The sequence below is a fragment of the Vipera berus genome (genome assembly GCF_964194415.1).
Source record: "Vipera berus genome assembly, chromosome: Z".
Lineage (NCBI taxonomy): Eukaryota > Metazoa > Chordata > Lepidosauria > Squamata > Viperidae > Vipera > Vipera berus.
Window position 1 is genome coordinate 122,596,858 of NC_138205.1, and position 12,538 is coordinate 122,609,395.

General features: G+C 40.5%; 1 protein-coding gene across 1 annotated transcript in view; it reads left to right on the top strand.

Moving 5' to 3' along the window:
* LOC308677100 (sonic hedgehog protein-like) overlaps positions 1-12,105 on the top strand; it is a gene marked incomplete at its 5' end in the record, with an annotated part of 34,488 nt that extends 22,383 nt beyond the window's left edge. Inside the window, one exon of the mRNA XM_081343264.1 lies at positions 11,359-12,105. Coding sequence (XP_081199390.1) covers positions 11,359-12,074 — 716 coding nt within the window. The 3' untranslated portion in view covers positions 12,075-12,105. The remainder of the gene's footprint in view (positions 1-11,358) is intronic.
* Positions 12,106-12,538: the final 433 nt, after the last annotated feature.

Genomic DNA, 12,538 nt, shown 5'->3' on the forward strand with positions numbered 1-12,538 from the left:
TGTCCAAATGCCTTTCAAGTATTGCTGGCAAGGATTGAGCTGCAAAATTCGGAGCTCTCTCTATCTCCTTCTCATGCTTTCCATCATGCGACTTACTTGCTCAACCTGAGAGGTGCGCGGTCTGAGGCCCCAGTCTGCCTTCTTCCCTTCCCAAAAAAGGGAGCTCTCCAATCTTCCTCCCACAATTCTTTCGGCTTACTTACCTTTAATATAAGACAAATGGAGGGCTTTATATTAACAGCATTTAACTGAGCTTAAGTTTAAATTTAAATCACATTTCATGCTTCTCCCAGGCATTGTGCACTTCGTCTTAGAGACACAGACTTGATGAAGGTCAGCGTTAAGAGTTAAAGGTGAAATGTGGCTCTTGGCCAGAAAAAAATAAATAAATATTCCTGCTTTCCAGGAAAAACACTGTCAAGTAAACAAAAAAGTGTGAATGGAATGTATGGAATTAATGTGTATTTCTGTTGTACCAAAAAATTGGGCAGATGAAACAGTCCATCAGCTGTATGAGATGGAATGGAATGAGGAATAGGAATGGGAATGGGAATAGACTATAGACTGGACTGGACTGGACTGGACTAGAATAGAATAGAATAGAATAGAATAGAATAGAATAGAATAGAATAGAATAGAATAGAATAGAATAGAATAGAATAGAATAGAATAGAATAGAATAGTTTGGCCAAGTGTGATTAGACACACAAGGAATTTGGTGCAGAAGCTCTCAGTGTATATGCCAGGGGTAGGCAACCTTGGCTCTTTTATGACTCGTGGACTTCAACTCCCAGAATTCCTGAGCCAGCCATGCTGAGGGGAAAGGGAGAGGTTTCCAAGCTGAGCCATGCTGGCTGAGGAATTCTGGGAGTTGAAGTCCACGAGTCATAAAAGACCCAAGGTTGCTTACCCCTGGTATATGCAAACCAACAATAATTATCATAATAATACCTTTAAGAGAGGGTAGCAAAGAAGATAAGAAGGATAGTAATACTACTGTCCTGTGTCTAGTTGTTTTGGTATGCATTTCTTTATATCAACATCCTGAGGGAAGGAATTGAAACAGTTTATGGCCAGGATGTGAAGGGTCTGTAGTATTTTCTCAGCCCTCCTTCTGACCCACACTATATACAGGTCTTCTATGAAAAACAGGCTGGTTGAGATTGTTTTTTCTGCAGTCCTAACTATCTGTTGAAGTCTGTACCTGTCCTGTTTGGTTACTGTAGCAAACCAGACAGTTACAGAAATACAAATGACAGACTCAACAGTTCCTCTGTAGAACTGTATCAGCAGATCCTGGGGCAGTGAGAACTTCCTGAGTTGATGCAGGAAGAATCTTCTTCGTTGTGCCTTTTTTATGATGGTTGTAGTGTTGGAACTCCGTTTCAAATCCTGGGAGATTATAAAACCCCCAAACCTGAAGGACTCTACTGCTGATACTGTGCTGTGAGAATGTAGTAAGAGATGAATGAAGGATGCACTAATTAAGAGGAGACATTTCTTTGATATTTGAGTAATAGATTCAGATTACAGGAAGGCCCACAGAATATTTCAAAACCTCATCTATAATAGTAAGAGTGGTCCGTTTCCAAGGGAGATAATAAGCTCCATTTTGCTGGAGGTGTTGAAGCTGAGGCTGGGAAGACATGTATCAGGATCCTGTAATATGGATTTGTAATATGTAATATTATATCCTGTAATATGATTGACAGGACCTAGGAGACCACATGAACGTATGATCAAACTAGAACTCTTCTGATTTGCTGGACTTCAACTTCTCTATCTCCAGCATGGAGGATGAAGATGAAGTTTCTGAAGCAGATTGAGACAGCTGTTATATAATTTTCATTTTCATCATCAGCACTATATTGAGTGTTGTTGTTGTTGGCTTGATGTCAATGGCTATCAATGCTATCAGTCCAACAATAATACTCAGGTATGGTTATTTTCATAGGAACGCGGTGGCTCAGTGAGTTAGGACGCTGAGCTTGTCGATCGGAAGGTCGGCAGTTTGGCTGGTCGAATCCCGAGTGCCGCGTAACAGAGTGATCGCCTGTTACTCGTCCCAGCTTCTGCCCACCTAGCAGTTCGAAAGCACGTAAAAATGCAAGTAGAAAAATAGGGACCACTACGGTGGGAAGGTAACAGCGTTCCGTGCGCCTTTGGCGTCTAGTCATGCCGGCCACATGACCACGGAGACGTCCTCGGACAAGCGCTGGCTCTTCGGCTTTGAAACGGAGATGAGCACCGGCCCCTAGAGTTGGAAACGATAAGCACACATGTGCGGGGGAACCTTTACCTTTACCTTTATGGTTATTTTCATGTACCTTGGCATAGAGTCATGCTGGCCACATGACCACAGAAGCATCTTTGGACAATGCTGGCTCCCTCAGCTAGGAAACAGAGATGAGCACCACCCCCATAGAATCTGGCACGAAGTGGACAGGGGGAAATCTTTACCTTTGCCTTTTTTATGGTTATATTAATAAATAACACAATGTTAATAATATTACAACAATCAGGCCAACTAGTCCTTGGTAAGGTTCTGTGCACATAAAGGTTAAGTACCTCCTACAGGTTTTATGAGGAAATTTATTATCTCTCACAATAGCATTCCATTGTTGGCTGTTCTATCTTTGGTGAGCACAAGAAGTCCTCAAGGGGTTTTGAAGTAAATACGTATTGAGGCAAGAAAGAAAACATCAAATTTTAATATGCATTTGAAAAATGCTCCTTGTTTGAGCTTGAAAAGCATTTCTTCTCTGAGCTCTGATGTTTAATTTCCTGGGGTGAATTAGGGTTCCACCCATTATGTTCTAGTCTTTGGAAAAGATGTTAAGGAGTTTTGCACAATAAATATGTCCAAGGAAGTTGGTGTATTAATTACACTGATATTTAAGGAGGTACCTGGGGATAGGAAATAAAGTCCCACCAGAATTTGAGAAGAAAAAAATCGGTTTTGCTTATTGATTATTTCTGTCTTTTCTGAGGAAGAAAAAAACAACAACCCCTCTTTCACACAGAAGATTTCATTTTCATGCAAGAAAATTTAGTTGGAACCATCTGTTTAATTGCCTTTATATTCTATCTTTCCTAAGAAGAGTGCAAGGTAACTTATATTGCCCTGTTCACCGCCCTGAGTCCTTCGGGAGAAGGGCGGTATACAAATTAAAATAATAATAATAATAATAATAATAATAATAATAATAATAATAATAATAATAATAATAATAATAATAATAATAATAATAATAATAATATGATCTTCTTGCCTGATCCATTTTTTCTCAACAAGAGTCCTGTGAGTAAGTTAGGTTGACAGCCCTTGAACACGCAAGAAAATGCATATAAAAAGCTGCATGATGGTGCTGGGAAGGGATGAGTTTTGTACATTTCTTTGTGCATGAAAATTTAGTAGACAGCCCTCGAGTTACAACAATTCATTTAGTGACCGTTCAACAGCACTTAAAAAAGTGACTGATGACTGTTTTTCACACTTACAACTGTTGCAGCATCCCTATGGTCACGTGACCAAAATTTAAAAACTTGACAACTCATATTGATGACAGTTGCAATGTCCCAGAGTCATGTAACCACCTTCTGCAAACTTCTGACAAAGTCAATGTAGAAGGCCAGGTTTGCTTAACAAATGTTTCACTTAGCAACAGAAATTTTGGGCTCAGTTGTGGCCATAAATTGAGGACTATGAATACTTAGATGTATCTGGCCTCTGCATAACACACTGTTCTCTAAAGCGGTGTTTCTTTACCTTGGCAACATTAAGTCTGGACTTCAACTCTCAGAATTTTCTATACTGCTTTCCCCCCCCACAGCTTTGGGAAGATGAACTGAACAGTTAAAATAGTAGTAAAAAATATCAATAACACTTAGACTTATATACCACTTCATAGTGCTTTTATAGCCCTCTCTAAGCGGTTTACAGAGTCCACCTATTGCCCCCAACAATCTGGGTCCTCCTTTTACTGACCTTGGAAGGCTGAGTCAACCTTGATCTTGACAGGATCATACTCCAGGCAGAGGGAATGCAGAGTTAGCCTGCAACACTTCATTCTAACCACGGTGCCACATGGTTCTTCATAGCAGCCCTTTTATAAATATGAGTTCTTCCTCATAAGTTTGATTTTTATCTAATCATCTCTGAGGTTGTTTTTTTTATTTGGATGTGAGTTCAAAGATTGGATCAAACCTGGTTTGTATTCAGGTTCTCTGCTTCAATTACAATGCAGATTATTAAGCAGACAAGTGGCTGGATGGACAGATGGATGGATAGGGTGTTTTATTATGAATATTTCAGCACTACGATGGAAAATATAGGGGAAGATCAAGAGTTTGAAGTTAATGGGCTGTCACTTTAACTATGTTTGGGAAGAGATATTTGGGACACTTTCTGGCAGTTTATAACCTCCTCTTGGTTGATATGTTGAAAAATAGGCCAATAATAAATTGAAAATATAGTGAGCAATGGGAAGCCAGGACCACAGTTTTTATGTGAAGCACATTTGAGGTTGCTTGTTCTCCTTTCACCCTAGCAACAGTGTTTCCATAGTAACCAGGTTTCCATGGCCACAGAGATGCACAACCCTATAATTAAATGATGCCTTTGCCTCATATGGGCAAAAGTTGCCCAGAATTCTTTGCCTTGGCTTCAAACAATGGACTGGCCTCCTTAGGCAAAAGTTGGTCTCTGAAGCACTGATCAATTATTGTTTTATCACCTCTCTATGTAATTTCATTTGTGACGTGGAGAAATCATTTTTGGTAAATTTGCCTTAAATTGGTTCATTGGGCAAAGCTTTTGAGGAAGGTGGACAGAACTTAAAGTCTGCTGAATTCCCAAGGATAGATTGAAGAATGCTCCATGACCTTTCTTTTAGCCACAAAAAGTAGCAGACCGTGTTTTCATTTTTGCAAAAGATCGTCTGAGCATACATAGCCGCAGAGTTCAGTCGCTGCTTGCAAGGCTGGTCCAAATTATGTTTGATGACAGGCCATTCAAACAGGACCATCAGCCCAAAAGATTCAAGAGGGATATTATAAGTATCTCCATTTATAGTACAGGTATTCCTCAACTTACAATCATTTGCTTAGCAACTGTTTGAAGTTACATTGAAAAAAGTGACTTATCACCAATCCTCCCATTTTTAACTGTCACAGCATCCCCTCCTTACATATGATCAAAACTTGGGTGCTTGGCAACTGGCATGTATTTACAAGAGTTGCAACATCCCAGGGGGGTCACGTGATCGCCATTTGCAATGTTCCCAGTTCCCTAGCAAAAAGCCAAGTCAATTAAGGAAACTGGATTTGCTTAAGGACTGTACAATTCATTTAACAATTGCATTGATTCACTTAACAACCATGGCAAAAAATCAGGCACGACTCAACAAATGCCTTGTTTAGCATGGAAATCCTAAACCCAATTGTCATAAATGAAAAGCTAACTGAGAAGCTGTGGAGCTAGTTTGCAACTGGAGTGAATTCCACACCACGGAAATGATTACACTTGATTTGCAACTTCTATAGTATTGGGCCTTCCTTGGATTTGGTTTGTGTGGTTAGCCTTAATATAAGAGTGGACAAAAAATTATTATTTTTTTGCTTTTTTTTTACAGTGACAGGTTAAGGCTATTTGGAAATGACTTTTTTGTTTGGTCGCTGGCCTTTTACAATCAGGAAATTGCATTACTAACATTCAGCAATATTCCATTAGATACTTGCAGCAATTGTTCTGAGCAACAGTTATTTCACTCTGATTCAATTAACGAGAGTTGGCTTTTAGCACTGAAACATTTTGCTGTCCAAAAAATGTGTGTTCTGAGCACCATCATTGTGATGAACAAATTCATCTTAGTTTCTATTCTCTCTGACACAAGTTTCAGCATTATTGTCTATTAGAATGTTTGTTCACATGCTAAAGTGATAATCTGGTAAAAGTGTAATATTAGTAAGTCTATTTGGATTACAAAACTTTACCTACTTATTTGCAAATAGCTATAATTTTGTGTGTGTGTGTGTGTGTATATATATATATATATATATATATATATATATATATATATATATATATATGTGTGTGTGTGTGTGTGTGTGTGTGTGTGTGTGTGTGTGTGTGTGTGTGCTGTACTGTATAGAGATTTAAACCACCCTTCCCAAAACTGAACCCTTCCAGATGTGCAGTTATAACTCCCCAAATTTCTTTCCTGCATAAAAGTACAGCTGGAATTTGGAAATCAAATTTATTTGAGCTTCACCAGGTTGTGGAAGGCTATTTTACAAAATGCATGAATCCTGAAATCAAGGGTAAAAAATTCTACATCATCCCACATTTAAATTAATTTATCTCCCTCAACCTTTTAAAATGAAAGCTGATGGTTTAAAAACCTGGAAACTGTTTAAATTGTTTTTCTGATTTTACTAGCTTGATCAGTCCATCATGGCATGTCACTTCTAATTCCCTGATAACGTACTTCTAAACCTTCAAGGGCAGGGGGCTGATCACAGCTTCTCTGCCCCATTACACCTTTAAGCTGGCAACCCAGCCAAGGAGTATCAAATGCTCCAACTTGGAAAAGTTGTGGCATGTTGTAATTACTACAGAGCAGCATCTGGGCAGCTGAGAAGAAGACATTAGCCCTTTCCTCATCTCTCTTTGATTCTGTTTTAATTCTACTGTGATGCGTGCTAACTTCATAAGTAAGGAAGCAGGTGTACAAACATGCAGGGGGGGAGGGGGGGAAGAGGGAGATTAGATTTCAAAGCCTCCTAGCCTGCCCTCAGAAGCAGCAGGCATGTTTTGCTACTCACCTGGCATTTTTATCATGCACATATGCTTTAGCCCAGCACCGTTGCCAGGAGTTAGGGGTTTTCCCAACATTTAATCTTTAAAAAGTAGCTTCAGAGCTCAACACTGCAAGTCTTGATGCTGGAAGCTGGCCTGCTGACTTTAAATCCACACTGGGGCAGTTGACAGCAGTTATGTCATCCTGTGTCAGTGTATTGGGGTTTGGTGCGCTGACTTTTCATATATCATGGATGAAAGCTGGTAAGAGAATGAAGAGCAGATCAAGGCGAAAATCAGCAGGTGCAGCAGCGACGAATTGCAAATAATGGTCACAGCTGGGTCCCCTTCAGCCAAACAGCAGCCGAAACTTTGTCAGCGTTGGTGGGCTCAGAATGCTCCAGTTTTTCCCTCGCGTGGCCTTTTCCAGATTGGATGGAGTGTGAATTCTGGGAATTGAAACCCAATTCATCTTCAAAAGGCACTGCATTGGCAAAAGCTGATTACAGTCAGGATCTTGAGCTGCAAGATGTTGTATGCTTTGGGGAGTGCCCCTCTTTTAGTTTTAATTATTTCTCTGGCATTTATAAACAAGCTTCTGAAAATGATTCCTCCTTAGATTAAGCCCTGGGTTTTCCCTTTCCACAGAGGAACGCATGATGATAATGATAATTACAAGAGGAGAAATAGAAGCAAAACTGGAAGTAAGCCAGACAGAGTAGATGTATTATCCCATAAGCAAGCTCCCATTTTGCACAGATTAACCATGAGATTGGAGACAGGTAGCAGAACATCTTTGTTATACAAGTTTCTTGAAATGTGGAAGTCTGTGTGATGATCCCAGGAATGTAATACTAAATAATTATACAGGACAGACATGCTGGACTTTGATAGGAATTGGTAAGGAATCCAGCAAGCACTCTTCACAACGATGGAGGCCCCAATGCACAGTGCTCACAATCTACACAAGTAACTGAGTTTTCACGATGATGGAATTAAACTCCATGTATTCTTTTTCTTTTTAAAGTTGCCCATAGCAGCCATTCCCACATCTTGTGATAGTGAATTTCACAGGTTAATTACCTGCCGTTGGAAAAAGCTCTTCTTTCTGCTCTGTTTTAAATCTCCTTTTTAGACATCAGATTGCACTAGATTCATTGGATGGTCCTGCCTTAGCATTCTGAATGAGGGGGAGATATTTAAGAACTTCTAGTCAGCTGTCACCATACTAAATATGATTTTATTCCCTTTAATCATGTCATCCTACGCCAAAGTATCTCCAACATTTTAACCTTGGTTACCTTGTGGTGTACTTTTTTATATAACTTTTGCTATACAGGTAGTCCTCAACTTACAGCCATTCGTTTTGCAACCATTCCAAGTTACAACTGGACTGAAAACAGTGACTTACAGCTGGTCCTCTCATTTACAACCATTGCTACATCTCCACAGTCATGTGATCAAAATTCAAGCAATTGGCATGCATTTACAATAGTTGTGGTGTCCTGGAGTCATGTACCCAGCCTGCTTTTGACCAGCAAAGTCAATGGGAGATTTGTTTAATAACTACATGATTCCTTTAACAACTGCACCGGCTCCCTTAACAAGCATGACAAAAAAGATTGTGAGATCAGATGCAACTCATTTAGCAACCTCCTTTTTAGCAACAGACATTCTGATCCCAATTGTCGTAAATTGAGGGCTACTTGTATATTTTTTTCCAAGTGCAGCTATTAGAATTATATTCATAGCACAGGTGTAGAAATACAGCTGCATACTGAGTTGTTATCTTGAGCTACCAACTGTGATCCAAGATCTTTTTCTTGGATAGTTTCAGATAGCCCAGAGCTCAAAATAAAGTTACACTTAAACCTTCTTTGCCATTTGGTTGAATGTCCACCTAGTTCAGGGGTAGGCAACCTTGGCTCTTTTATGACTCGTGGACTTCAACTTCCAGAATTCCTGAGCCAGCCACAAGTCATAAAAGAGCCAAGGTTGCCTACCCCTGACCTAGTTCAAAGAGGTCTTTCTTTTACCACCTTGAATATTTCAGTATCATCTCTTGACTTGTCCAGCTCACTTCTTAAGTTTTTGAATAATTTTAATCAATTCTAACACTTGAGGGCCTTCATATCTTACGTCTGTCCATTAAAAAAGGGCATTTATTTTTACTCATAGTTTTCTGTTTGTAACCCAAATAACAATACACAGAAGGCCAAATCATGTTACCCCATACTTGACAAGCTCTCAAAGGAGCTTTTCATGAACAGATTTTTCTGAAGGCTTTCTGAAAACCTAAACATACAATGTTAGCAAGAACACTTCCATCGGACCAGCTGGCATTCTCCAAAATCAATAGTAGGTTGGCTGGACAGGAGTTATCTTGGTGGATCCTATGCTGATTTCTTCCTGGCCAGCTTGATCCTCTGTACGCATAGTCATTTTTTGTTTTGATTATTTTTAATATTTTTGGGGGGAACCTGCCTATAATTTCCTGGATCTCCTCTGGGTCCCTTTTTAAATCATATTGAATACCTTCCAGTTCTCTGGCATTGAGACTCATTTGAATGACAAATTAGAGCAAATCCTCTTTTGAGGTAGAGTTGGGTTTTGTTTTGTTTTTTGAGAACTCTTGGATGGATGCCATCAGGATTCAATGATCTGTTACAGCATTTCTCAATCTTGGCAATGTTCAGAAGTTTGGACTTCAATTCCCAGAATTCCCCAGCCAACATGACAAACAATTTGTCTCAAGATATCCTAAAGCAGAAGTCTTCAAACTTGGCCCTTTTATGATTTCAACTTCCAGAATTCCTCAGCCAGTGTGCTGGCTGAGGAATTCTGGGAGTTGAGGTCCACAGGCCATAAAAGGGCCAAGTTTGAAGACCCCTGTCCTAAAGTATCTTCTATCTTTGACACAATTTGCTTTAATTATTCCATTTACCCCCTACCTAGATTAGATAGATAGATAGATAGATAGATAGATAGATAGATAGATAGATAGATAGATAGATAGATAGATAGATAGATAGATAGATAAGAGAGAGAGGAAGGGAGGGAAAATAGACAGGATGGAATCTCTTTTCAGTCAGGTTGGGATAAATGTACAGAAGGAAACCAGAAGATGATATAATGTCATAGAATCTGATATAGATGATCCTGTGAAGAAAAAGTCAGTAAGATATCTAACAAAATGAAATTGAGTGATGAAAAAAGTAAGGTTCTACATTTAGGCAAGAAAAAACAAATGCACAGGTACAGTATAGGGGGTACCTTGCTCAATAGTAGCAAATGTGAGAGGGATCTCGGAGTCCAAGTGGACAATCACTTAAATATGACTTGGATGAGGGGATAGATGGGAATGCATCAAATTTGCAGATGACACCAAGCTGACAAGAATAGCCAACACACCAGAAGACAGGCTTAAGATACAGAAGGATCTTGACAGACTTGAACATTGGATACTAACTAACAAAATAAAATTCGGTGGTTAAAAAAGAGTAAGATTCTACATTTAGGCAAGAAAAACCAATGCACAGGTATAGTATAGGTCAGGGGTAGGCAACCTTGGCTCTTTTATGACTCGTGGACTTCAACTCCCAGAGTCATAAAAGAGCCCACGTTGCCTACCCTTGGTATAGGTGGTACCTGGCTACACAGTAATAACTGTGAGAGGGATCTCAGAGGCCTAGTGGACAATCACTTAAATATGATCCAGCAGTGTGCTGCAGCTGCCAAAAAAGCCAACACAGTGCTAGGCTGCATTAACAGAGGGATAGAATCAAGATCATGTGAAGTACTAATACCACTTTACAATGCTTTGATAAGGCCACACTTGGAATACTGCATCCAATTTTGGTCACCACAGTGTAAAAAAGATGTTGAGACTCTAGAAATAGAACAGAGAAGAGCAACAAAGATGATTGGGGGATTGGAGGCTAAAACATATAAGGAACAGTTGCTGGAATTGGGTATGTCTAGTTTAATGAAGAGAAGGATGAGGGGACTTCCAATATCTCAGGGATTGTCATAAAGAAGAGGAAGTCAAGCTATTTTTCAAAGCACCTGAAGGCAGGACAAGCAGCAACGGATGGAAACTAATTAAGGAGAGAAGCAGGCTAGAACTAAGAAATTTCCTGACAATTAGAACAATTAATCAATGGAACAACCTGCCTCCAGAAGTTTTTAAGAAGAGACTGGACAACCATTTGTCTGAAATGGCACAGGGAAGGGGTAGGCAACCTTGACTCTTTTATGACTCATAGACTTCAACTCCCAGAATTCCTGAGTCAGCATGGCTGGTTCAGGAACTCTGGGTATTGAAGTCCGCAAGTCATAAAAGAGCCAAGGTTGCCTACACCTGGCACAGGATTTCCTAGGTTGGATTAGAAGACCTCCAAGGTCCCTTCCAACTCTATTATTGTGGAGCCTGGTATATCCACTGTGATTTCACATTGTTTGCTTCTGCTAGAGATGATTGCCTCGCTGGGCTTTTCCTTATTCCCTTCCTGGCCCTTCTCTAATGCTGCTTTCTGTCTCTGTCTCTCTCTCCCTCTCAGAAAACTCGGTGGCTGCCAAATCGGGTGGCTGCTTTCCTGGATCCGCCTGGGTGAACTTGGAAGGAGGAGGCACAAAGCTGGTGAAAGACCTTCGCCCAGGTGATCGAGTGCTGGCAGCAGACGTGCACGGACAGCTGTTCTACAGCAAATTCCTAGCCTTCCTGGACCGAGAGGATCCTCCCGTCCACAAACTCTTCTACGTGATTGAGACCCAAACACCCCAGACCCGTCTCTTGCTCACTGCTGCCCACCTGCTATTCGTGGCCCCACCACACAATCACTCCCATTCCCAGCCCCAGCCTATCTTTGCCAGCCATGTGCAACCTGGACAACATATCTACGTGCTGGCCCAAGGGGGTCAGACACTGTTGCAAGCGGCAGTGCACAGCGTGTCCCTGAAGGAGGAGTCCTCGGGGGCTTATGCCCCACTCACCGCTCAGGGCACCATTCTCATCAACCAGGTGCTGGCTTCCTGTTATGCTGTCATTGAGGAGCATAGCTGGGCGCACTGGGCGTTTGCGCCTTTCCGCATTGCTCATGCGGCCTTGGCCGTGCTGAATGCAGAGGGTCTCTCCTCTCCTCTCCTCTTTCCAGCTGCTGTGCCCGAAGAGGGTTCCTCATTGGCTGGAGTCCACTGGTACTCCCGCCTCCTCTACTACATTGGCCGCTGGATTTTGGGTTCTGAGATGATGCACCCATTGGGCATGGCCAGCTGAGAGTGACAGCTGGCAAGTCCACTTATACCCTTCTGAAGATTAAAATAGTACCAATGGGGTGGGGTGGGGGAAACTAAGATGAAGAAAGAAAGAAAGAAAGAAAGAAAGAAAGAAAGAAAGAAAGAAAGAAAGAAAGAAAGAAAGAAAGAAAGAAAAGATTTTAACAATAATAGTAGGACAGTCCAAAGTAGACTTCAAGGAACAGGAAGAACCCAGGAAGTTTTTGTTTTAGTTTATAAATATAAATATATATATTATATTTTTATTTGATTTATATTTTTTTGTCCGTCTGCTTTGTTGTCCTCATCTCTTGGATATTTATTTGTTTGGTATTTTGAAATAGATGTTTTAAGGAATATGAACCCAACTTCAAGAGCCTTAAATAGTTTCTTTGATAATTTATTATCATGTGAATTGTACACTCACAGGAAAAAGCAAATTGTTTTGTGCTGCCTAGCAAAACT